At 44.6% G+C, this 27,239-nt stretch overlaps 1 protein-coding gene across 1 annotated transcript in view; it reads right to left on the minus strand.

Annotated features, from left to right (window-relative positions):
- The window catches only part of TIAM2 (TIAM Rac1 associated GEF 2), a 552,861-nt gene that overhangs the window by 414,017 nt on the left and 111,605 nt on the right, over positions 1–27,239 (minus strand). Inside the window, exons 5-6 of the mRNA XM_069607743.1 lie at positions 15,490–15,662; positions 10,756–10,980 (exon numbers count right to left, since the gene is read on the minus strand). Of these exons, the coding sequence (XP_069463844.1) occupies positions 10,756–10,980; positions 15,490–15,662 (398 nt within the window). The remainder of the gene's footprint in view (positions 1–10,755; positions 10,981–15,489; positions 15,663–27,239) is intronic.

Below are 27,239 nucleotides of genomic sequence, written 5' to 3' on the forward strand. Positions count from 1 at the left end.
AGCATGGAGCAGACTCAAACGGAAATGTAGAGGCACCGAAGTGCAATGGTGGAAACCAAAGAGTTTTTTATTCAGAGTAGACACGAACATGGGAACGGGTGACTTGACTAGACTGGCCCTTTTGTCATCAAATCACGTTTCTGCGACTGCAGCTTAACCAGTAATCAACAGCTTGCCAGAACAGGCAGGTGGCGTGTTGAAGACGGTGGGTCTATGGACAGGACTACAGTATTCCTTTAAATGCGCCTTCGTGTTTCACCTTTCGAGGCTCTAACACTGAAGGAGAGGGTTGGGAGGGGGAAATAAAAAAAAATCATGAAGGAAGAAAGTGTTAAAGAAGGAAAAGAAAGAGGGAATACGCCTGTAGCTTGATAATAAGAAACTCCCTCTGAATAAAGTTAATTTGGATTCATGACAAGGGCAGAAATCACATGAATTTATGACAGGATTTCCAGCCGCTAAGCATGTTTGTTAATAAATTCCATGGCTGCCGTTAATCGCCGAGTTCCTGTTAAAATAACATCATCAGCCGTGCACATGGCACGAGACGCCGGGGCGGTCTTCTGCTGCCATCAAAAACAGTGATGCCTGGAGTTGATTGAAGACTCTAAACCGAGGCCAGCTGCTGCCCTCGTTGTGTCTGTTCCCTGCTGTAATCTTTTAAACATGGATAAATCTGTCTGCACATGATCTATAGATTCAGAACAACAGAAAAGTCCCCCTAATACCCAATAAATAAAAGGGGGAAAAAACGTCAAACAAAACGCTGACTCAATACCGACTGTCAATGTCATTCTGGAGTCGTTCATATTAACTACATTTTTATCCAATACACTAAGCTGGGCTGCAGCAAGGGAACAGCAGCAAGGGAACAGTCAGGCCAGGCGCATCTTTCCAACAAAACGTGTTCCTTCAATTCCGCTGCTTGCTTGCTACCTACTGACCCCAGGAATAAAAGAAAATTCCGGCGGCATCAGGCTATAAAGAGACTCCTCGTCCGCACTTGGAAATAAGGTGCCAAAGGGAAACCGTGGCATGACCCCAAATGGAGTGTCTGAAGGCTGGCCGGACAATGGCATGGCAGCCCTGTTCCGAAAATCAGAACCTCTTATCCAAAAATCCAAGTGTAATGTGGACCTGTGTTAAGTTTCGAAACTTCCAAAACGGCTCTCTCTAATAAAAGTTGCTCAAGGGCAAAATATATAGAGTGTAAACAAAAACTAACTGCAATAACCGGCTCAAGTCTTTGGCATGAACATCCTTGTTTTGCACGAAGACTGTACACAGACACACAACGGATGTGATCATGGTATATACAATGCCGTCAAAAGGGGCAGACAAGAACGTGGAACCTTTCTAAAATACTTAAGCCATAGCGTCCCTGGCCGAGGCCATGCTGGCGCTAACCGTCCCAAGCAAAGCAGGGGCAGCTAAGGAGGGATGCGAGCACCTAAGCCCCAGCATTGACACTGGCCTGTGGGTGCTACAGCTTTTTAGCAGCGATTGTAGAGTAAGATGTTTCACAGGTCCCTCCAAACCCCGAAACCAGAAAGCTTCTAGGTAGAGTCTCAACGCAATGGCCTGCCAATGTAACATCGTGCTAGTTGATGCAGAGAGGGCAAGGTGAACATGTGGCAAAGCCAAGGAGATGTAAGTGGAGCTGAACAAGAGGTGTCCAGGGCAGCGTACCATGCCGGGCGGACTGAGCTGCCACCACTCCAGCTTGGGAGGTGAGGCGGGAGGACTAGAAATGCTGGAATGGGTCCAACCAGCCAAGAATAACAACTACAGGTAAATGGAGGCCAAGAGTTCCCGAATTGGACTAAAATAAAGATGACTGGGACAATTCTGTCTACGACTGGACACTTTTCATTTAACTGTTAATACGCATATAAAAATAGGATATTTTATTGGATTTACAGGTTGATCACATGTTGGATTTGACAATGATCTATGTTGACAATATTAAGGCAACATAAAAGCTGAACATCTACTCCAGAGAGACAAGTCTGGGTCCTCAAACGTCCCAAAAACGAATTTAGGTCACACAAACACAGCGTGAAGTCCTATATGAGCATTGCAATATTCGGATTGATGCCGAACATGAAATTTAAAAACATCTCACAAAATAAGTTCTCTAAACTGTTCTATGAGAAGGGAATAAGGAGTACATTATTACACCAAAAACCCTTCTTAGCAAACTACAAACAAGTCAGCGTTGCAAGGCCGTTTTTCTTTTACCTAATTCTTCTCCATACAGATGGCCAGAGAAGAGTGAATCGGGCCAAGGGTCCAAAAAAGGATCTTAGAATCTTTTGAAATGTTAGCTGATAACACAAAAGCTCACAGTAGCCTTCATACACTGCCACCAGACTCGGCGCCTGTACGTATCACCATATTCAAAATTGAATGCACATTGAAACTAGTGCATAAGGACAACAGTGATTTTGACGCCTGTCCCATCTTCTGCGTTGACCTCGAAACACTGAGCAAGAAATTTCAGTGATGCACGATTAGAGGGGATAAACTGATGGCGAAGCCAGTGGCAGGTCTTTAATTACAATCAACTAGAGTAGATTTTTCAAATGACCAATTAGCCATAATAGGGCTCAGGATAGCGCAGGCAAACAACAATCTGATTAGTCGATACCGCAAGTCCCTTGTTAGCGATCCATCACTTAATCACAGCTGACACGAGTCATCTGCTTTTCTCAGGCCCAGCCGGTCTAGGTAACGAAGTTAAAGGAATATTTTATGCAGAGGGTGCTTCTTTAGACACTGTGTAACAAAGGCTGACAGCCTGCAAGAACACCAGCAGCGGATATATTACGATCTGCCCAATGACTGCCTGAAGATCAAAGCAACGGTGCAACAGCACTTTATCCAAGAGGGTTAGTCAACACGTTCATTGTCTAATAGTACAAAGGCATGATCGAGAGTGCACATGGTAGGGAGGGAGCACCAGATACCGAGAAATATGGAAACGTATTCATATTTTTGTATTACTGGCTTACTTGTTCACATTGTGATTAACATAGGGATGGTTTTTTTTTAAGAAACAAATTAACCACTGCAAAGTCAACCTACCTGGAAGACAAACCCTCTTTTAAAATGTATATACACACCCAAGATGATCGTTCAACAGGTTGACTCTCTCCCAGTACAAAAGCATGATCAAATGGACACAGGGGACAGGAATTCCGAAACTGCCATACACGTTACAGAAACAAAGGCAAAGCATTGCATTTTTTTCCAGAATTGTTTGAGCAGCATAGAGTAGTGACACAGAGGTACAAAGCATTTTCTAAGGAAAATACCTCTAGGCAAACAAGAATCATACAAATCAATAGTTTGGGCTTTGAGAGTTATTCATTGCTTTAACATTTACAGGTTTGAATTTGTGTCGGCCCTAAAATGTACAAGTCCAGTCCAAAGAACATGCAAGCTGAACTGCCAGCCATCACACAGGCCTATTTTTCTGTGAACAATTATCCTCTGCTGGCTGATTAAGAACTGCTACAGAGGCCCATAGGATGCTTTTGATTCTGTTCTAGGTGGCCTGGAATCTCAGTAATGAAAAAACCCACTTTTAAACCACAATTGGCCAGCGCCGTCAACGATGTCCAACAGAACAGTTTAACCGCTAAAAATGTGGTCACTACAGGGCCAAAAAGTAGGACCGTACCAGAAATAGAACACAGGCATACACGATTAATGAGAACACGTGTAGGAAGGCATGTACTGCTTAAACAGCTATAATTTGCAGCAAGATGAGAATATTGTGCCAGACCAAGACTTAGCACCAGTTAACCTGCCATTCCCATGCAAACAGGGCATCCACACCCTTGTCAACATGCTAGTAATAACTGATTCAAGGAAGGTATGATAACTTGAAGGCTATATGTCAATTAATTGCTGAGAAACATCTAAAACAGCATTCATGCACATTTAACGCTTAATACCAAAGCTTGGGTTCGATGCAAACCCACCATCCAAGCAAGGATTTCATTTGCAAAACGTAGACATATCAAATGCCGTCCAGAGGCAGTCTTAGGGTATGGTTGTCTCATTATAACCAATGACAATTCTTGTAGACACCATCAAATGTTTTGTGTGCAATATTTAGCCCCTTGCAAACTCTCCATGCTGCCTTCAAATGCTTTTCATCTTCGCTTGGACCCTATCCACCTCATCAGGCACCACATTCCCCAGTGAGAGAAAGGGAAAGAGAAAGAGCAAACGAGAGACAGATGGAGGAGGAAAAGAAAAGAGAGGGCACGATACAAATTGGGACCAGAGAGAGAGAGAAACACTAACTAAGACAAAAAAAAAAGACTTGGATGAACTACAACACAAATAAAGGAAGCAGACAAAGCACTATGTCTAGGCACTAGCACTAGGAGTAGGGACTAGGACCGAGAACTAAGGACTACAACTAAAGGGGAAGATTAGGAAAGAGTCCAAGGTGAAGGACTTGGGACAAAAGTGAAGGACTCAGACAAAGGAGAAGGACTAGGATGAAGGGGAAGGACTAGGATGAAGGGGAAAGAGAGGGACTGGGGTGAAGGAGAGGGAGAAAGACTGGGATGAAGAAGAGGGAAAAACCTAGGATGAAGAAGAGGGCCAGGGTGAAGGAGGAGGAAGAAGGGTGGACGCATGTGAATCTAAGAAGATACAAGCATCATAAATATGATTACGGTGAGGTGAGTAATGTATGCCTTCTGAGGCTTGTGGGTTTGCTTAGATCACATGCTGTGCATAGATTAGGAAGCAGTATCTGGAGAAGGAGGTGGGTTGAGAGAAAGTACAGCCGCAAATGTATGTTTTAGTACCGCTGGTCCCACCTGTGAATCTGCTTTAGAATGTGTGTCAATGCAGTAGTGCTGAGTAAAAGTATGTATGGAACTCCAAGCAGCTGCTTTGCAAATAGCATCTAAGGGGACGTTTCCAATAAATGCTAAGTAGCTCCTGTACCTATGGTAGAGTGAGCTCTTGGTGTGAAAGGTAGTGTCTTCTTTGATAGTGAATAGGAAAGCTGTATGCACTTGACTACCCACCTGGAGATGGCGTTTTTTGAAATGTGATTACATTCCCTACCAAGCGGGTCTCTTTTCCTTAGAGTTTTTGATTAGTTTATATGGTACAAGACCTCCCTTCTTACATCTAATGCATGGAGGCATCTTTCAGCTGAGCTAGATGGATTTTGGAAATAATGTAGGTAGTTCAATGGAGTGGTTGACATGGAACTTGGATATGAATTTTGGTGAAAACCTAGGATGTGTTCTAATGACCACCTTGTAATTGTAATTGGTTATTTATAACGCGCTTAATACCCAGTTTCTTAGCGCAGACCTGGGGATTGAACCTGTGTTGCTCCACGTCGTCTTGCTTACAAGGCGAGCAAGTTGGCCCTGAGCTATCCGCCTGAGACCTTGTGCTTGTGGATTACAAAGAAAGGGTACAGATAATACCTGTAGTTCACTAACCAGTCTTATCAAGGTGATGGCTGCCAGAAAGGTGTTTTTGTAAGTTAAGTGTTTTAGGCTGGCTTTGTGGATAGGCTGAAAGGGCGGGCCCATGAGCTTTGAGAGCACAACATTAATGTCCCAACCTGGCGGAGGGTTAGAAAGGGGAGGTTATAGACTCTTACTCCCTCCATGAAAGCTGTATTAACAGGAACTTTCCACCAAGACACTTTATTCTGCAAAGTAGTGTACATGGACAGGTCCGCTAGGTGTACCTTGATGGAGTTAAATACTAGGCCAGAGTCTAGTCGATTAAGCCTTTCAGTGTAGCATGTTGGATGGTGAACATTCGATTGGATTTAAGGATTGTGATCGGCACCATACCACAAACCTTTTCCACTTGTTGAAGTAACAATGTCTGCTGTTGGGTTTCCGTGCCTGCTTTAGGATAGCCATACACCTTTGAGGAAAGTTTAAGTGCCCAAACTCTGACTTCAGGATACAGGCTGCCAAGCTCAGACTGAGGATGTGGAAGGAGCTCTGTCCCCTCGTGCTGGAGGGGCACAGACGTTTGACTGGTTTGCACATAGCCAGTTTGAGTAGGTGTAAAAAAACACAGTTGTCTTTCCCAGATTGGAGCTATCAGGATTAGCATGGCTTGTTCCTGGTGTATCTTGTGCACTATCTCACATAGGAGTGGTGTCTGGGGGGTGAGGTGGGGTCGTAAGCAAATTTCTTTTACCAGCTCATCCACAGGGTGTTCCCCTTGGACTCGCGTTGGGGGAAAACTGGATACGAAGTCTGGGCATTGTGCATTTTGGCTTGTGGCGAACAAGTCTACAGGAGGATAACCCCACAGGGAGAGAATATCACTGTTGAGTTGCCACACATGCTCCTCGGGTAGAGGGTTTTTGCTCAGAGTATCTGCTAGAGCATTGAGTTCCCCGGAAACATGATGAGGGACTAGGAATATGTTCCGCTTGAGTGCCCCCTTCCAAATTTGTTGGGATAGCCTGGACAGACCTGGAGAGTGTGTGCCTCCCTGCTTGTTTAGGTAAAACATGGCAGTGGTGCTGTCTGGAAGGACCTAAACTGTCTGACCTACTAGATACTGCCGAAAAGGTTGCAGAGCCTTGAGAACTGACGGGTTCTAGAAGGTTGATGTGGTTTTGGGCTGTGGTATGTGTCCACTGGCCGAGAACTTTGTGGTGAAGGTAATGGGCTGCCCATCTGGAGGGCGAGGCGTCTGTAGTTAGTATCACTTGATCTAGTGGATTGCGAAAGGGTTTTCCTTTTAACAAGTTGTCCTTGGACCAGCAGCGATGAGGCTGTACTAGGGTTAGCGAAACAACCACTAGATCGTCGCACTGACCATTGTTTTGCTAACCACTCCTGCATTGGATGCATGCGCAGCTGCGTGTGTGGTAATAGGTAAATGCATGAGACCATTATCTCAAGCAGGCGCATTGCCTTGCATATGGTTATTTGGCGACTGGCTAGATAGTGGGGTATTTGAAACAGCATGTTCTGAACTCTTTCGTTTGAGGGGAAGATTAGCCCCTCCTTTGTTTTTATGATTGCTCGCAGGAATTGTTTTGTTTGACTGGGTACAAGACTTGATTTTTTCTAGTTGATGGAGAATCCCAATTGGAACAGAAGGTTCATTGTTCTTTGGGTGCTGTCTTTGCAAATTTGAGGGGACTCCCTGTTATCAGCCAGCCGTCCAGATAAGGCTACACTGAGATTGACTCTCTGCGTAGGTGCGCCGTTACCACTGCTAGTACCTTTGTGAATACCCTTGGTGCTGAGGCTATTCCAAAAGGGAGCACCTTGAATTGGTAGTGTTCTCCCGCTATTTGAAAGCGTAGATACTTTTTGTGCGCTGGGAACACTGAAATATGAAAGTATGCATCTTTCATATCCAATGTTGCCATGTAATCCCCTGTTTTAGGGGAGGAATTACCTCATGAAGCGTTGTCATGTGAAATTTGTGAAGCTTGACATACGTGTTCGCTGGGCGCAGATCTAGTACCGGGCACACTGTTAGGTCTTTATTTGGCACAAGGAAGTACACTGAATAAATACCCTTGTGTACCTAGTTTGCTGGCACGCTTTCTATTGCATCCTTTTCCAGCAGGGCTTTCACCTCCTCCAATAATATGCGTCTTTCCTCTGGTGTCATTTTTCTATGTCTTGGCGGGTGGTTGGATGGTCTTTGCAGAAGCTCTATACAGTATTCGCCTGCCATGTTGGATAACACCCACTTGTCCTAAGTGATCCCCTCCCATGTATGGGTGAATTGTGAGATGCTACCTTCGATGGAGTGGCATGGGAGGGGACCTGGAGTGGGGAGTCATTTCTTGGGTTGAGTGGATCCTGCGGCAGAGTAGGCTCTACCCCTGCTCCTAGACCTTTTGTAGCCTCTTTGAAAGTTGGAGGAGAAGGACTTTCCATGTGAGGTGCCCCATGATGGTGATTGGCTGCCTTGATTGCAACCGAGGAGCGTTGTGGGCCCTTGCCACGGAACCTTTAGTGTTAAAAGACCCCCTTTGGACGAGAGATTTTAAAGGTGTTGTATTCCTCTTTAGTCATTTTCAAGGCATTTTCAATTGCCTTACCAAACAGGGCATTATATTCAATGGGCATGTTGAGAAATGCGGCCTGTGTTTCTAGTTTGAACCCGGAATGCCTTAACCAGGCATTGCGTTTGATTAATATCCTCTCAGCTATGATGCAGCCTGAATGGTCAAGGTTGTCTTTTAAAATGCAGTTTGCCACCTGCTTGCCTTCGGACAGTTTTTAGAAGTTGTGACTTAAGGGGCTCTGGGACTGCCTCAATTTGTTGTTCCAGCTCGTCACACTTATGGCAACCATAGCTAGCCAGGAGGATGGTATTGTTGGCTATTCTAGTTTGGTAGGTAGCCAAGGAAGCCACTATTCTGCCAAAGGTATAAATCATTTTTCTTTCTATATCAGGCAGGTATCCACATAGGCTAGTGGTGTGCCCGCCCTTTTCCTTGTAGTGGTGACAACCAAGGAATTGGGTTTAAGATGACCTCTGATGTACAGAGGGGCAGTGGGGGGCTGGCCTGAATATTTTCTCAATGCAGGGGCTGACTGCTCTTGTAATGTTTGGTGTAAGAAGAGAACGCTGAATACACCTTTGAGGAGATTGTAGGAGGGGGATACATTGTGTGGCGGATTTCTTGTATCCAAGAATGTCCTCCACAAATTCCTTGTCAATTTCTGCCTCCTGGCTGTCTATTTTAAAATGATGGGCGGCCTTGTGAAGTAGCTCATTATACTGGAGCTGATTGTAAACTGGAGAGTCGGCCACTAGCTGATCTTGATGGTTTGGTGACTGGCTGATGTAGATGTCCTCATTGTCATGGTATTGGTCCTGACCATAGTGGTCCCCTTGCTCTCCCTGAGATCCAGGATCCTGAGAACCTGAGGGGTCTATAATATAAAGATCCTGAGCGGGGTCAAGGTGCTGTGAGGTGGCCTGGGTTTAGGTGTTAGTGCTGGGCTCTGAAGCGTCCAGACGTGGTCTTTTAGCAGATGGTTCATCCATGGCCTCCCCTTTCGGTGTAGGGCCCTGAAGTTTGAGTTCCTCAGGGTGCCGGTTCATGAAGACCACAAAGAAGGACGTTCTCCTCATTACCCTATCAAAGCTCTCTGGGATCCACACAGTTTATTATGGAAACAATGAGGGGGGAGGGGTTTGTTGCAAGGGTGTGGGGTCCTTGTGATGCATGGCCCTTGAAATGGTGTCTTCAGAGGGAGAAAGGCTGCTATCTTGTAAGGTAGAGGGCTGGGACAATATGGGTGTCCAAGAGTTTGCATTTTCAACATTTTTTATTTTAAAAGTGTAACTGGGACGTGTTTATTTTCATAAGTTCCTTCATTCTGAACATGGAGGAAGGGGGCGCCAAAGTGCCTTTCGACGCATGCGCTTCGTCGGGTGAAAGCAGTGCTTTGTTAACCGCAGTGTCTGAAACGGCTTTCAGTGCCCGTTTCAGAGGCCTATTGTGTGGCGAACACGGGTCTGCTGGCTCAGAGGACATGGATGACTTAGAGGACCCCTCCTTCGACACTGTGTGGCTGTGAATGGTCGGCGACACAGTCGGCGGCTGGCTATGAGGTGTGTGCTTAGTGTGGTGAGAACTGTGTGTGCCTGAGCCGCCAGGTGATTTCTCCCGTGTGGTAGCTGTCTCGTCATGCTGTCTGCTGTACTCGCCTTGCACCTCCTGTGCTCTCTGGCTCCACCTTTTATTCCTGTGGGATGGGAAAGGGCCGTCAGGTGTGTGTGATTCCGATCAATTGCCTTGTATTGGGACATGCCAGGTAATGGCTCTGGTGTTAGTCTGTTGTCCTTTGTGTTGTGCAAAAGTGTTAGAAAGGGTGGGCAGTGATTTGGAATGTCCTCCGTGAGAGGATGGGCAAAAGGGGATACCGCGTCTCACCAGTCGGTGTCCCACTCCCCGAGGACCCCCCCATCCAGGTGATCCTCCCTCATTTGTCCACCCCAGGAACTGGATCCAATAGTGATGGCCGTGTCCTGACCACCTGGATGACAGATCCCTGGGGACTAGCTAGGGAGACACCTTCAGGTTTCTCACATAGCCCTGGAGTGAGCATACCAAAACAAGACATCTCAAAATCCCTAATGGAATCACAGCACCAACTTCAGTCTTTCAAATGGGTCTTGATTTCAATTAATAAATACTGCCAATTATTTTGAAAATGGTATTCTTATATTATTTCAAACCAGTATTCGTAATCACTTGTAAAAGCAAAGCAGCAATCCCACCCACACGTGTTGGGCAACAATGTCCTACAGTCAACAAAAGGAATGAGCAGTAGGTGGTCTAATTAATACTGCATCCTATTCACTAAGATAACATCACCAAAGAAATGTAGCTTTGCTCCCTGAACAAGCCAAAACTACAATAAACGAATCATCAAAATTGCAAGCACTTTGGAGGGGTTGGGGGGGGGAAATAAGGGAAATGTATGGCTCAAATATCACAGGAGGTTTGGAATAAAGTGACATTTCAGACACAATGGATTACACTGTGCACTTCACGCGTGTACCAGACCAACTTGCCAGGTATGGAAGACAAATGAAAATACAGCAGGACCACCTCACCAATTTCCATTATTGCTTTCCATCAAAAATGTCAATTTTTATACCTAGAATAAAGTTTATATTAATTACTTAACTTGATTCCAATATTACACTTGAATTAGAGAATACTGTTATTTAAAGAAAAAGTGGTCTCCTTACCTGATTCTCTATGGCCTTCCTGTTCTTGGGATCGCTAACGATTGAGAGTTGCAGCTCTGCCATCTTCTTCATCTTGCTGTCCATGTCGATTTTCTGCACCAGGCTCCTGGTTTGGCTTTTCAGCAGTCTGATCGTGTCCTCTTTCCCATTCTTCTTTGCAAAGAGAGAGGCGCATGCAGAGTGTATAGCGGTCACCCAGTTTTCCAGATCTGTCTGACTGGTGGCCTGCAGAGTGGAACAAAATAAAACATGAACACTCTTGAAGACATCAGTGCAACCTTCTACAGCTCACAAAGGACAATAAATGTCCCATTGTCATGTGTCTATGGAATAAGAACACAATCCTTAACCATTGACAAAAGTTCTCCCCACCTTAACCATTGACAAAAGTTCTCCCCACCGCCCCACATTCTTCGGTGCATTGCTCTTCACTGGAAGGACCCTTGAACTCTTGCCAGTATACTACAGGGCAAACCTCCAAGATATTTACTTGCAAAAATATGCTGGACTTCCTGCAGGAATTGGGATGACTTTTCATTGGTCAGTAAGGGCTCTAGAAATGCCTGATACTCTGCAGGGAGGCTTCATCCTCCCAAGGCAGCGTAATATTTGAAAATATATTTTTGCTCCATCTATATGATATGGCTAGCAGACGGAAGTCGTTCTACTATGCTGCCATAAAAGAAAGGCTCTCTCCTGCTTTACAAATGCTTTTGATGTAGCTGAATTCAGTCCTTCCATTAAGATCCTAGTGAAAGTCTCTGACGAGCATCACTAAGAACAGCGCAAGACGCAACCCACGCTAAGAAAACGGAGAAACAACTTTATGGGTAAGATAGGCAATCTTGCACAGGACAAGAAAATACAATTTCCCAGATTAATGTATCTCTGCGCTCCTAATACATGTTTACAAAATGTAAATGCTCAAACTGATTTATGTAGCTTAAGAAATACAAAGTGTTTTAATTCTCAATGTGACTTAACTGTAAAACTCAACTACTAACTCTTACATGTAAAAAAATGTATTGATCACAGTTATGATTGCATAACTGTTTGATGCATTAAAAATACAAAAGCTGACACGTGTTTCTTGGAATACTGCACTTTTTCAAGACTTCAAGTATTAGCCCTCAGTGAAAATCGTCTAGCCTCAAGTATTGATATACGGACTGGTTCTTGAAAATTACTCAAACATTGGAGTTTGATTTGGCACATTAAATAGACACGAGGCGTTGGTCCAGCTTTCCTTTGGGAATTACTTTATTACTTGCTTCACAAAGGTTTAGTTTGGGTTTTTTCTGTTCAAGGCATTATGGTTCTTATTCATTTTCCCTGTTTTGTTTTCACATTTCTATTTACTTGTTAGGCCAAGTAGGAGAGAGCGAGTCGTTCTGGATGTATCCTCTGTGAACGCATTGAAACATTGTCACTGAATCGCTGGATTACATCAATTGTCCTGACAACAGGCTTGCATACTGAATAAAGGACAGCCTTCAAAATAGCAAGTGTGGATTTCCTCAGGACGGAAAGAGGCGCATTACCAGATCCGACTTGATACACTCTTAAGACTTCTTTCCCCTCTGGCTGTAAAGATGTTATGGCTGCACTTTGGTTTACTAGTCAGTCGACAGCTCAGTGAGGCACGCGCCTGCTGCTGCAATCTGTGCTTAACCTGTAGGTCGGCAGTTTGAATCCCATGATATCTAACTCATCCCTTCATACTTCTGAGAATGCTCAATTGAGTGCAGCTGAATTGGTCAATAGTAACTAATATCATTCACAGTTCTCTGAAACTGCATAAACGAAGGGAGCAAATACTACAAAAAAACAAGCTATTATAACTTTTTTGGCCTTTAGTTTCTGGTTTGAATTGTGTATCCTTCTCTAGAGTACATAATACAAGGCGAGCATTTTACTAGTCGCAGTTTAAACAGCATCTAGTCAAAACAGAGGGTCCTCCCCAGCACCTCTCTTTTATGGCAAAGAAGGGTCCTGAATGCTGAATCCAGAAGCTGCAGTTATGCAGAAAGACGTATGCACGACCCAAAAGTCTTCCACTGGTGACAGAAGTCAGTCCTGAGGGCATGCCTATTCTGGATACTTTTTTGTTTTGGTCTGGGTTTTTGACATTTTTCACAATGGGTTACAGGTTTTCTGACGGAGGGCAAAATCGTGAATACATCATTTGAGAGAACCTGCATTATACATGCAAATATTACAAGGTAAAACATTTGCCAAACCGGGTGCCATAATTATTGTACAATTATGTTTTTGTCATTCTTTACATGTAAACATCAAAATATTTATATAACGCGCTGTACCGGCTCCCAGTTGTGGCAGATACAAGAACTAGGGCTAAATGAGATGAAATAATGTCCCTACAATCTAGCTGTGTGGCATCAAGTGGGGAAAAGAGAATTGAAAGCCACGTCTTCTGGATCCATAGTGACAATTTCAGAATGCTTAGAACGTATCTTCCACTGGATGCGAGAGAACTGCCATGATGTCAGTTCTGAAATAGAGATGCCTATATGGACAAAGGCGACAAAACACTACCATTCCATTCTCATGACTATGGAGGATGGGTGAGTGTGCTTCGCCTGTGCGAAAGACAAGGACCCTTTCATCGTATACACAACTGTGGTAGCTATGCGCATGAACCATCAATTTTTCACACATATGTGGAGGCTCTCACTACTGAACTCCCGCCGCCAAACAGAATTTTCACAATTACAGAGTCTATTGTGGCTGGACTACAGCAATATTGTCTAAACAGGCCTCCACAAAACTCTGATCCAGCAATCACAGAGAATACAGAGCAAAGGGACTATGGTGTGCCTCATGATCAAGAGGCATGGGCGCATAACCAAATCCTTGGAAACACTAAATTGGCTTCCACTGGAGCAATAAATAACTTTCAAAGCCCTTAAGTAGCCAACACATGCCCTTCTTGGGCATGGACCTAGACTATAAACACAAGCTGGTAACACACTAAGCTTCTCCCTGGACTCTGAGCTCTAGCCAATACACCTTGATCGGCCTGAAAAGAATGAAACATGTTGGCAGGACATTCAATCATTTGGGCTTAACCCTGTGCGACTTGATGTCTCCATTGAGTCAATTTGCTGCACTTTATAAGATTTCTACCTACATACCTGCCTACCTAAGGTACCTGCCCGTGGAACAACATAAGGTCACAAAAGAACATCAATGGTTCGGGAAGGATCTAAAGACCTTTCTATGCAAAGAGTCGTTTGATTGCTAGGTGGCTGAGATTGGGTCTATTAGTATCATCACCAAGGACCACACTGCTGCATTCCATAAAATGCAGACGTGGCCCAACTCATAGAGGGGGCAGCTGTCCCCCTACGAGTTGGGCCAGTACCTAAGATGCAGCCTTCTGCCTCAGCCATACTATGAAGTAGTGTGGGCTCATAATTATCAAGGTACCCCGAATCACTCACTTGCAATCTCCCAATCTAAATTGCAGGATGTGTGCAAAATGAAGCAACCACAAAGAGACTTGCTCTGTTGCCCACAGAAATAGTCGCCATGTCCTCTGTAATAATTTAGCGAAATAGTCCTCATTGTGCTCATTTAACAGATTACATTGGGGTGGAGTATCCCGACATCAGATCTACTGATAGGATTAGGACTCAAGCCAAGGACAATAGAAGCTGGTTCTCCTCTCACTAGACTGAATGAGATCAAGTGAAGGGCAGCCCCTCCCAGTACCTCATTTAGAAGTTAGTGGTCGTTCTGCTTTGCAAACTATATGTCTGCTGCCCCTCAGGTACACAGCGACAACTCTCCAACTTTCACTTTCCTCATCCTTTTACGATTTCCTTCTCCTCCACATCTACAGATATCTCCTTTTTGCAACTGGCACGTGGGCAGTTTTCACACCTTCAAATGTTAAAAGCATTTCCAGCAAAATACTGATACAAATTCTCTACCACGATCAAGAAACGGAAACGCAGCACACTCTAGGGGCGTCTGGCTTTCTATGGGATTTCACTACCACGCCCGTCCGTAGAGGTGTTCCTGCCTGGTTTAGAGCTCACACTGCTGGAAGCAAGCAATAGGGCATGTGGAAGTCTTTATAAGTCACCAACTCCATATCGACCTATGAAAAACATTAGCCAGCATTATTTGAAGAATGTGTAGATTTTTATTTACGTGAGTGCCTTTAGAACCTTATTAAATAGGCACGCCACTACTTTTAAATCTCCCTGCATGATGCTCTTCTAAGCAAACCATTTAAAAACTGCTCATCGATAAGGTTCCTTGCCTAGTTCATGATCAGCCTCTTTACAATCCTGCAGTACAATGAAGCTTTTGTCCCAGGGTCCCCTCTTTTCTGACCCATTCTCGCAGATACTACACCTGCATAGAACAATAAAAGCCACAGACCTACCCTTAGGTAATTTAAGTGAGTCACACTTCAGGGATTTGAATAGTTGTTCCCCGGGTACAGTGAAACATGAAATGTGCTTGCCATTTGATAGCAAGGTTAGTCTTCCGGCATATGTTCTGCGGGGCTCCCGCACCCTTGTGCTGGTGTGTAACAAAAGACATTAATTCTTGGCAAGCAGCTGATCCGATCACAGCACAAATAACTGCACTTTGTATAATTAAAAGCAGTCCGAATCAGCACAGCTGGTTGGGACAAACCACAAAACATGTTTAGTTCCTTCGTATTTGCATGAAGTCAGAGAAACAAAAATTAAAAACCTGAAAAAGGTAGACGTCTCCAAAAGCATTGCTGAGGCAGAGAATGTTTTCCTTCTTGGGATGCTCGGGAACCGACTGGACGACGCTGTCTTCTGCAAATAGGGCGTATCTGGGTGAATGGCTCTGCTCCGTGGAATTCCCCCCGTAAGTCTCGTAAAATAGCAGTGTGCAACCTTTCATAAGGAAAAACAGCATGAGGTTTAGAGGTCATACGAGCACCCCCTGCTCAACGCATACTATGTGAACAAAAGGCGAGAGAGACAGGCCCACTTTACAGGCAATCTTAAACATGAACGGTCTACTTCCAAGGGCAGCACAATGGCAATGGGGTACAACAAAGCACGTGCCCAGTCCAGACACAGAAGAAACTATTTTAATGACTTTGTCCACAATGGATCTTTGCACCTAATACAAGTACATTGGTTTTTAAATAAATGCTGTTGCAGGCTCTTGACCTAAAAAACCAGCAGGATGAAGGTTGGCAGGCCGAACCAGAGAAAGATTTCATCAGAACATGGCCTTTGATGCCTGAAAGCAAAGGAACTGCCATTTGCCAGCAGCATCTTCGGGCACACTGGTCAGTTCTCCACCCTTTGGAAGAGGCAATTCTGCAAGGGTGTTAACATTACCTACCTTTCAGAGAGGCCAATAAGGCGTTAACATGTTTTTAGCACAAACATACAGTGTGAGCAACCATTAGCGTACGACCCAACAGCTGACAATTTATTACTGGGATTATTCTTCTCAACATTTAGAAGTTGTCATGATGCCCAAAATCAAGCAGGGGAACAAGTTCAACACATCTTTACAGTACTAGTCTCTTATCTTACATTGCTTTTGCCGATTTTCTAGGCTGAAATTACCTGCTAATGGAATGTGACAAAGCTGCGGGTTACAAGTGCAACAACATGGACATCATGCAGCATGCCCTTAAACTGTGGGTCGACTCCTGTATATTAATGTGTAGGGAATGCCCCCTTCCGAATAACTGGCAGCTCATGCAGCATCGGGAGAACCAAGCTCGTGTCTGCTATGATACACATGGCTTAGGCTCAGCAATGCAACAAAAACACCTTTCATTTACCAAACAATGGCCTTGATTCTTAGAAGTCTAGGCTTGTCAAGTAAGTAAACCACTGAGCAATGGTTGGCTTTGAGACAACGATCCCAGAAGTCTTTTGGAATTCCACTTAGACCCACAAAAGCACAATTTATGGATCACTGTCCTGTAATCTTTCTGCTATCAAATGAAGTGGGAGGGTCGAGGAGAAAAATACTAGCTGACAGATGTGCTGATTAGCAAGTAAGGCAAAGACTATCATAAGTGCCCAAATGCAACATAGAAGAGGCGCCCCATGCCAAAATGGGATAAGTATCCCATGTAAGGTCAAGGCCGAACCACATTCAAGCACAAAAAGAGATCAGATTTTTATGAATGTATTGTTTGTCAAAATCAAGGTGGCTAGAAATAAATTAAATGAGCTTACATTAGACATTGCGTGTGGTTAAAGAAAGGGACACATGGCACACCTAACGGTATGCAGTGATAAAATCGCGGCAAAAATGCTGTGGTTTGACCCTAATATACCATTTAAGGTGAGTGGGAGTGCGGGGGTGTCCCCCCTTGCCTTAAATGGTATATTTGGTCCCGGGGTGACCCCACATCCTGTACATGGATTGCGGTGGCAAAACCACAGCCTTTTTGCCGTGATATTTTGTGTCCACAGCCATTTTTGCCGCGATTTTAACACATGGAAGCACTTTAACTTGACATTAGTGCTTCTAGACAATTAGAGGTCTCTTCTTTGCTTGTCTTAATTGTGCACAGGGAGTCTTGTAGGGAAGCAACATGGTTGTCTAATTTTCCAGTTTGTTCACAAGTGTCAACTTTTCTCAGGAGATGCGCAAAAAGGGGCAGATTGCAGCTTCTACCTATTTTCCCCCTTTTACACCATTTAACACAGTGCATTCATTGCATGAATTATGTAAATCCCATTTCATAGCATTTTCATAACATTATGGGCACCTATACCTCCTTTAGTGGGCCAATACAGCAAACAACCACTAACTAGTAGTGAAAAGTAGGCATGGGAAGTCTGCAAAGCGAAAGACGGGTGCATCTTGCATAGGGGTTTTCGAAAGATCACAACTCAAGTGGAGGCAAAATAAACGCTGCACAGCCTACGTAGTAAACCCTGTAGACATTTAACAGAAGGCGAAACCTCTGCAATACTCATACTTCAATGGCGAATGCCACAGGTTGCCTCAAATCTCTGCTGACCTATAGAATTACCTGCCAGTCAAATAAATGACTAAAAGGGCTACACCTTTATGAAAATAAATGACTGCAGGAACTAACGTTGCATATTATTCTTCATTATCAAGCCATAGTGATAGTATTTAAAAGGCATGCACACCTTCCTATACAACGTACAAATTCAAAACCTGCTAGGGGTACAGCCAGCCCTCCTTTAGCATGCCGAAAAAGCAGAGTTCCACTTGTTTTGCTCTCTTTCCATGCAACTCTCTCCTTCCACCAGGGACTTCCTTTATAGTTGGCCTGGGGAATTAGCTGCTACCCACGGGTTGGATGTTTTCAACCCTGGTTGAGAGCTTTGCATCCCGTGCAATTAACTTGGCTTGAGAGCTTTTGCTAGTTTCGGTAGCTGGCAGCCTGTGTTTAAAAAAAAAAAAGAAAAAAAAAATTATATATCTCAATGGCCTCTACAACTTAGCTGCAACCGAACGCAACCGAACGTGCTACCCTCAGTCTATAATCGGAAAAGGCAGTTCTTGCTGATTTATAGCCACTAGGAGCCTGGAGGCCCATGCCTTTGAATGAAGGGAATAGATGGCAGGGTTGAGAAATGGACCTGGGCAGGCCAAGGGCGAGCCACTGTATTGACGGGGAGGAATAGGGAGGGGCTGTGGGAGAGTCATGGTGTTTCAGGACCTGGGTTGTGGGGAAGAGGTGGGGTGGATAGGAATACTGTTGCAGAAAGCAGGTGACATCTGGATGGTTAAATTTATCAACGGCTGTTGCCCCAATTCTTGCTGCTTCTGCCCTGAATGCCGGCTTTTACTTTCACCATTTCAAGATGCCAAGGAGGGATAGCTACACAGGGCAAGTGTTGTTCAATGACATGAGGGCAGTCGACAATTTGCAAGCTCTAATCCCTGCGGGGCTGATTCAGAATTTCACCCTTCTGAGGTCGATACATGAAGTGCCATTCAAAATGAGGTGGTGAGAATAACGCCCGCTATAACAGTGCATGGAAGCTATAGGAGTCCGCCACGAGACACCATATAAGAAAACAATAAAGCAAGCTAGCGCCAACCCCCATACAAACCTGAGAGAACAACCAATGAACTGAGCAAAACACAACAGCTCTGCAACATAGGCAATCTATTTTCCATGGTCAACTGAGTGCATATGCAGTCTGTAACTATCCGACCTTTCTTCCCGTGACGTGCAAAGTCGTCCCTCGGCTTCCTGGTGCACTGATATAACAAAGCCCAGGGCAGTGACCTAGCAATGCACCGTGTTTATAGTGCGAGCAAAGGCCTTGTGAGTGGGTTTGAGCAGAACAGCTTAATTGGCGGTGTGCCTTGAGCACTTCATTCCACTCCTTTCAAATAAAGGTGCTGGGAAACACGCTTCAAGAATAAATGACTGTCTGATTGTTTGCTGTCGGTTTGCAGAAAAAATAGTAGTGCACAGTGCCCAGTAATTCGAGCACATGGATTACAGAAGTGGGAGTGGAGATTGCTACAAATCAAGTCAGACCTCTCAGAGATAGATGTGCAACCTTATATTCCACAAAGAGCAACCGACAATGAACTCCATAACTGTTGGTTCTGGTAGGAAAGCGCCATTTTGTGCTACAACAAGACGGGAATGAGGGTGCTTTGTGGAAACTTTGTGGGGGCTGCCATGACCCGAATGAGAACGGTCAAGGAGTGTTTATTCCCAGACAGGGGATGGCGAGTGCAGGATGTTGGTTCGTTAAGGAATAGATGGAGGGGCCTTGGGTAGTGCTTACAAAAGTACTGTTCACTAACACTCATCCCTATTCTATCACAAGCATCCCATTTGCACGTGCAGGGTGAATAGTGTTGATAATCTGCATTGTTTGCAAATCTGCAATACTCCCCGTTTTGCACGTCTTCATTCAATGCTTTCCTTTTTGCTAGAGTTGCACTAAAGTTAGCCGGTTTGCAAGCATGATCAAGGTGTTTCCTGCTCTGCTTCCTCATATTTTTGTTAGCTTTTCTCTACATGGGTAATTGCCAAATTGATATGTATATTAAGGGTTGCTCTTGGAAAAATAAAAACAGCAAAAGAAACCGTGAAAAAACCTTGCCATGGAAGATACACTCACTACAGAGGTCTACATATCCAAAAAAGTACCACCATTTACTTACAGCTAAAGGGGACCTAAACCTGCAGCTCTCTGGAGATTCTTGACTAAACCTCCCAGGATCCCTCATGACAGACAGGCTGATTAAAGTTGCAGTCCGAAACAACTGGGGAGCCAAATGTTGCAGGCAGCTGCAATAAGAAATGGCGGCGATGGAACGTGCGTGCGATCGTAGAATGTAGCAGCACACATGACATGCAGTTTACTCCATGGACAGTTGTGATTTATGTTATTAACCTCTTTCGAGCAAAATAAGTCCAGATTTGCTTTTAGATCTAGTCGATGTTTGAAGACACTTCTCTGATGTAATCCAATGAAAAGAGCGGGTTCTTTCCTTTGGGCTCGAGGTTGCAAACTGACGCGGTATCTTTGTACTTCCGAGCTTTCAGTGCCTGACAAACGGTGGCCCTTCCTAATCTTTGTTGCATGCTTTGAAGACTGCCCACGGAGTATCTCGCGTTCTGGTGACTGTCAGAGTGGTTATCTGCGGTCCACGCCCTTCCAGACCACATGATGTGTCCTCATTCAATATGTGACTCACACATCAGCAGGGCCTGTGTGTGCCAGCCACAGATCCTGTGAGGAAGTACAAGTGGGTAACCACTGCCTTTTTAAAAGGCTCAACACCAAATCAGGAGGTGCAGAAGAAAACAGAATAGAACGTATTTCTTGTCACCGTTTTATCTTTGAGTTAATAAAATAATATTATAATGGTTTTACTGTGTACTTCGGCAGCACATGTTATCTTAACATATTGAAATGTGTTAGAAGCTGAGAATTATTATACCCATAAACTAACTTTTACTTAAGAGTACCTTTCTACAGACTGGACTACGACTCCCAACAGCCTTAGCTAGCATAGTCAATGGGGAGTGTCATGGGAGTCAAAGTCCAAAACATCTGTGAAGTCACAAGTTCCAGGTACCAGCTATAGAGACTAAGCAGTTCACTTAACATGCATGTTTTCAAACCTCCAGTCAGCATACACTCACAGAAAAATGTATATTGCAAAGATCAGAGCTATGCAGCCTTGCCTGATCAAATGCGACAGGCACTGCATTCTGTGCAGAGAGCAAGCAAGGCATGAGAGTAGGTACACTACGCTAGGATCTCCATGAGGAGGTGCAATGGGCCTGACTAATCCTAGGTACCTGTGATTACAATGCCAAAAGTGGACTGAAAGGATGAAGGAGACGTGCTACCTCATCCCTAACACCAACCGGTGCACAGTCCATTGCACACATTCATTGTGAATGCCCCGACTACTGAATGTTATTTTGTACAGGTTTCTTGTCAAAAAACCATGCCCTAAATGAATACATATTTATGGGTAAGTTTGGAGAGGGTGCGCCCCCTGAAACATTTGAATGAGTGTTACATATGATGAGGTTTTAAAGCACTCATTGCATTTTTTTATGTCTTTTGACTATTAGCATTATTTTGTCCCAAGAAATATTGTGAGAAAGCAAATGCCTCAATTTGAAAGAAATTGGGCCAGTAACATGAAATTGGATGAACACGTATTTAGGCGAGGAGGTGAGTCTCAAACCAAATAGTTACTTGTTAATTAGTAGCAAATTATAACTTTTAGAGCCCCCTAAATCAGTAATACCGCTCAAATTGAAATTTGAAATGCGACTTAAAGGCAATTCGATGTAGGTTTAACGGTGTATCCATACAGGTATTTGGGTGACAAGAGCAGGATATGGGGTTTTGTATAACTGTTAAAGCATAACATATACTTAAATACAAGTTTCCAGGGTGGTTGGGGGTTTGTCATTTCCACTTCACTCCCAGAACGATCTCTCTGCTCCGAACCACTTCGAAGTACAATAACCAACAACATTTTCTATAACTTAAATACTACTTTTTGGGGGAATGGGGTTCACCCCAACAGAGTGTTGGAGGGGTATTAGTGGTAAATGGTACAATGTAAAATTGGCACAGCCCCATACGTGTTGGAGAGGTTAAAAATCCAAGTGGTTTGTGGGCTCTACCACCATGGAATCCACAGGAAATGAGTGGTAAATAGTAACTTTAGGAGTGCAATTTAGCAATAAAGTTGGTCAAGATTGAATATTTAAGCAGTAAACTCAGACAGGCGGGGGCATTACCGTGTCTGGTAATGATCCATGGCATTACCAGATCTGGTAATGCCCCTGCCCAGAGGGGTTTATTGCTATTTGTATCCCGGATGCTATTGCCGTTTCTCAACTTGAAAAAAAAACTACAATCCAAAATGCCCCCCATGGACAAGGAAGAAAGGAATAACATGTATGTAGTCTCTTCTCTCTTTCCATGGTGACCATTGTGTGTTCCCCATTGGGACTCCACGGGAACAGGGATCAACATTTTACCAGCGCCTAAATTACCAGACCGCCGTGGCTGTAATGCCCCAGTTACTTCGGCAAGTCAGGCACCGGTAAATCATTACGGATTCAGCAGCTACCTGCCAGTTTTTCCCGCACAGTTTCCGCTGGACTCGTAATGAGGGCCAATGTGTCTGACTTAGGAGTAAGATAAATCAGCTAGTTTTTTCCTTGCTTTCGGAGTAGGTCATTCTCACAACTTGCACCTCCTGAAATGGAATAAACTGTAGTATACGATCTAGAGTGAATAACACTGTATTGAGACAGTGTATTTGAGTACCTCCAACTTTTCTTGAATTGTATTAAAGGTCGACTATGTGGTTGTATATTGTCTTTGTTTTCTCCATCTCTTAGTCTGTGTTGTGGTACAACAATTTAAATTAAAAAGTAATACTGTCACAACTGTATACTAATCCCATAGTGTGCTACAGTATTTGGTTTTTTTTTTAAATGTGGTTTGGAGCGTCTATTTTTGGAAATATGACGTGATCCAGAGTTTTGTAATATTGTCTGAGATATGAACTGTTCTTATTGAGAAAAGGTGAAATATTAAACTGTTTAACAGATCTCAGTGGGTTTTTAGTATACATGTTGTGTAGAATATCCTTTACTACCCTTTGGCTCTCTTACCTTTATGTGCATGCATTCCATGTTGGGTGTGGGGGATTATGTTTCTGTGATTTCAGTGGTGTAAGCTTTGTTTCGTTTTGTTCCTTGTGTGTGCTGTTTGTGAGTGGTTTTCAGTGTTGGCTGCGATAAAGTTAATTCCGTTTGTTCTTCTGACTTATGTTCACCATGTTGTGTGTACCATGTGCTGTGTTTCTTTGTGATGAGGGGTATAAATGTGAATTTGTTTAGCTTGCAGCACCTAATAGACCTTTTTGGAAATACCAATAACTTTTTAGGCGTTCCAAAGGGAATACCTAGAGTTCAGCTAAGAGATTTTCAAAATGTTTACGACATGCACTACATCAGACTTAGGCCTGAGTGTGTGTGTGTAAAACAATCTTGAAAATTAAAGCAGAAAGAGTTTTGATATTGTGGGCTAAATAGTGCATTTTTTAGACATTGAGTGAAACTCCTTATTTAAAATGACATTAAGATTGCATATTATGTGATGGAGATAGATATATATATGTATATGGGATACATTACTCACCGTAATCGTATTTCTGATGCTTGTATCTGCTTAGATTCACATGCTGTGCATAGGCCGACATCTAGTGGAAGCTGCAGAGTATTACAGTTTGTTTTTCGAAACTCGAAAATGGGCATCGACACAGGGCGTGCCACTAATACTATCCCTAGTGTGACGTCCACTGTACCCAAGATCCCTCACGCGTCTAGGATCCTCAGATTGTATTTTTTCTGACACGAGGTAGCATGAGGAGTAGCGCGAGTACAGCTAATCCAAGCAGATAGACAGAAAGGTAAGACTACAAGCAATCATGCGCCTTCTCTCGGAGGGGAGGAAGGGTGGGTCGCATGTGAATCTAAGCAGATACAAGCATCAGAAATATGATTACGGTGCGTAATGTATCCCTTCTGAGGCTTGTGGAATCTGCTTAGATCACATGCTGTGCATAGATTAGCGAGCAGTACCAGAAGAAGGAGGTGGGATGTGAGAAGGGTCATGAGCAAATAAGTGTCTTAGAAGCGCTTGTCCCACTTGTGTATCTGCTTTGGAATGAGTGTCAATGCAGTAATGCTGAGTAAAAGTGTGAATAGAGCTCCAAGTAGCTGTTTTGCAAATGGTGTCAATGGGAACATTTGCAATGAAAGCCACAGTGGCCCCAATGCCTCTAGTAGAGTGGGCTCTTGGCGTAAAAGGCAGAGTCTTTTCAGAGAGTGAGTAACACAGCTGGATACAGTTAATAATCCACTTCGAGATAGCACCTTTAGAGACGCGATCCCCCTCTCTGCCTGTAGCTACGGAGACAAACAGTTGATCTGTTTTTCTTAGCGGTCTTGTTTATTTACATAGTAGAGGACCGCCCTACGCACATCTAGGGTGTGTAGTTTCACCTCAGCAGAGCTTTGCGGGTTCTGGAAGAAAGCCGGAAGCTCTATGGACTGGTTTACATGGAATTTTGATATAAATTTAGGTGAGAACCTAGGGTGTGTACGTAAAACCAGTTTGTCTTTATGGATAGTAAAGAAGGGATCCTGCACTGACAGAGCCTGAATTTCACTGAGCCTTCTTATAGAAGTAATAGCTACTAAGAAGGCCGTTTTATAAGTCAGGTGTTTGAGACTGCTTTTATGCATGGGTTCGAAAGGGGGGCCCCATGAGCTTGGCTAGCACCACATTAAGGTCCCACCCTGGTCGTGGGTTTGAAATAGGAGGGTGAAGTCTCTTTACTCCTTCCATGAAGGCTTTAACTACTGGTACTTTCCACCACGACACCTTGCTATGGGAAGTGGTGTAAGCCGAAAGGGCTGCCAGGTGTACTTTCAGTGAGTTAAAAAGCAATCCTGCATCTAGCAGGTGGAGCATGTATGTAACAATGTTGGAAGGAGTGCAATCAACCAGGTTGATTTGTCTACTCTGGCACCAGATAACAAACCTCTTCCACTTGTCAAAGTAACAGTGCCTTGTGTTTGGTTTCCTAGATTCCTTTAGGATGTCCATACACCTCTGTGGCAAATTGAGATGTCCAAACTCTATGACCTCAGGAGCCATGCTGCCAGGTTCATTGAGTTGGCTTGCTGGTGCACTGTTTGACCTTGGTGCTGGGACAGTAGGTTGTACCAGGCTGGAAGTTTGATGGGCTCGCACACCGCCATCCTGCGTAGGTGTGGGAACCACGGTTGTCTTGCCCACATGGGAGCAACTAGGACGAGCGTCATCGATTCCTTGTTCATCTTGTTCATCAATTTCCTGATGAGAGGAGTTGGTGGAAAAGCGTACGCAAACATCCCTGACCAGTTCATCCACAGGGCATTCCCCTGGGAGTCTGGTTGGGGGAACCTGGATGCAAATCCTGGGCATTGTTTGTTTTCGCTTGTGGCAAATAAGTCTATAGTGGGGAAACCCCACTGAGAGAAGAGATCTTCTAAGACCTCTCTGTGAAGAACCCATTCGTGTTCCTCTGGGAGGGAGTCTCTGCTCAGAGCATCCGCTAGGGAATTGAGCTCCCCTGGGACATGTTGCGATGACAGGAAGATGTTCCGTCTGAGTGCCCATATCCAGATTTTCTGGGCAAGCTTGGACAGATTTGGCGAGCGAGTCCCTCCTTGCTTGTTCAGGTAGAACATGGCTGTAGTGCTGTCCGCCCGGATTTGCACTGACAGGTTTAGTAGCTGGGGCTCGAACGCCTGAAGCGCTCTGAATACTGCCAGAAGCTCTAGCAGGTTGATGTGGTTCTTGGCCACTGAGTGAGACCAGAGACCCTGTGTTGTGTGGTGGAGATGGTGAGCTCCCCACCCCGTCAGACATGCATCTGTAGTGACTACTGCCTGTACTTCGGGATCGTAAAAGGGTTTCCCCTTTGCGAGATTCTCGCTTGTCCACCAGTGGAGGCTTTGTACCAGTGTTGGCGAAATGACCACTAGATCGTCCCACTGACCACTTGCCTGAGACCACTGTTTCGCCAACCATTCCTGCATGGGACGCATGCGCAGGCGTCCGTGGGGGACCAGGTAAATGCATGACGCCATCATGCCCAGTAATCGCATTGCTTTGCGTACCGTTATTTGTTGACCGGACTGATAATGCGGAATTTGCAGTAATATATTCCGAATTCTTTCTTCTGAAGGAAAGGTCAACCCCTCCTGGGTATCCAGGATTGCTCCTACGAATTGTTTTGAGGTGCTTGGCACCAGGCTTGACTTCTTCTCGTTGATTGAGAAGCCTAATTCGTGGAGGAGGTCGATAGTCCTCTGAATGTTTGTCCTGCAAATTCCTGGGGTTTCCCCCGTTATGAGCCAGTCGTCCAGATAAGGGTACACTGGGATTGCCTCCCTGCGTAGGTGTGCAGCCGCCACCGCCAGTACCTTGGTGAATACTCTTGGTGCTGAAGCTATCCCGAAGGGCAGTACCTTGAATTGGTAGTGGCGACTGTCCACCTTGAAGCGCAAGTACTTTCTGTGCGCTGGGAACATGGAAATATGAAAATAAGCATCTTTCATATCCAAGGTTGCCATGTAATCCCCCTTTTTTAGGAGGGGGATTACCTCTTGTGGCGTGGTCATACAAAATTTTTGGGGCTTGACATACTTGTTGGCAGGCCGTAAGTCCAATACTGGGCGCATTGTCAAGTCTTTCTTTGGCACAAGGAAGTAAGTTGAATAAATACCCTTGTTTACCTGGTGTCCTGGGACGAGTTCTATCGCGTCCTTTTGTAGAAGAATGGCGATCTCCTCGAGGAGAACCTTCTGATGTTCTAGGGAATGTACTTTTTGTCACGGAGGATGGTTCCGGGGATGCTGCAGTAGTTCTATACAGTACCCTGTGGATACTGTTGACAGCACCCATCTGTCTGATGTGATCCCTTCCCAAGCCTGGGTGAAGTTTGAAATGCGTCCCCCTACTGGGGTTGCGTGAGAAGGGACCCTGAACTGAGCGTCACTGCTTTGGTGGAGGCGTGCCGCCTCCCTTGCTGGGGGCTGCCTCTGCCTTTACCACGACCTCTCCTATTACCTCTGCCGTAACCCTGGGTAGACTGTTGGTTGTTGTTCCACTGTGTACCCTGCCCCTGGGAATAGTTAGATCCTCTCTGGGAATTTTGGCCGCGTGGGCGACGAAAATTACTATTCCCTCTCTGGTTGGGGGGTTTATTGGTTAACTGGCCAAGGGATTTGAGTGTCTCGTATTCGTCCTTGGCATTTTTCAGTGCGTCCTCGACCGCCTTCCCAAACAATAGATCGGCTTCCACCGGTTTGTCTAACAATGACACCTGAGTTTCTGTCTTAAAACAAGACTGCCGTAACCACGCGTGTCTCTTGATAACAGTACCTT

This window comes from Ambystoma mexicanum, chromosome 4q, assembly GCF_040938575.1.
Source record: "Ambystoma mexicanum isolate Mex_15411 chromosome 4q, UKY_AmexF1_1, whole genome shotgun sequence".
NCBI classification, from domain to species: Eukaryota; Metazoa; Chordata; class Amphibia; order Caudata; family Ambystomatidae; genus Ambystoma; species Ambystoma mexicanum.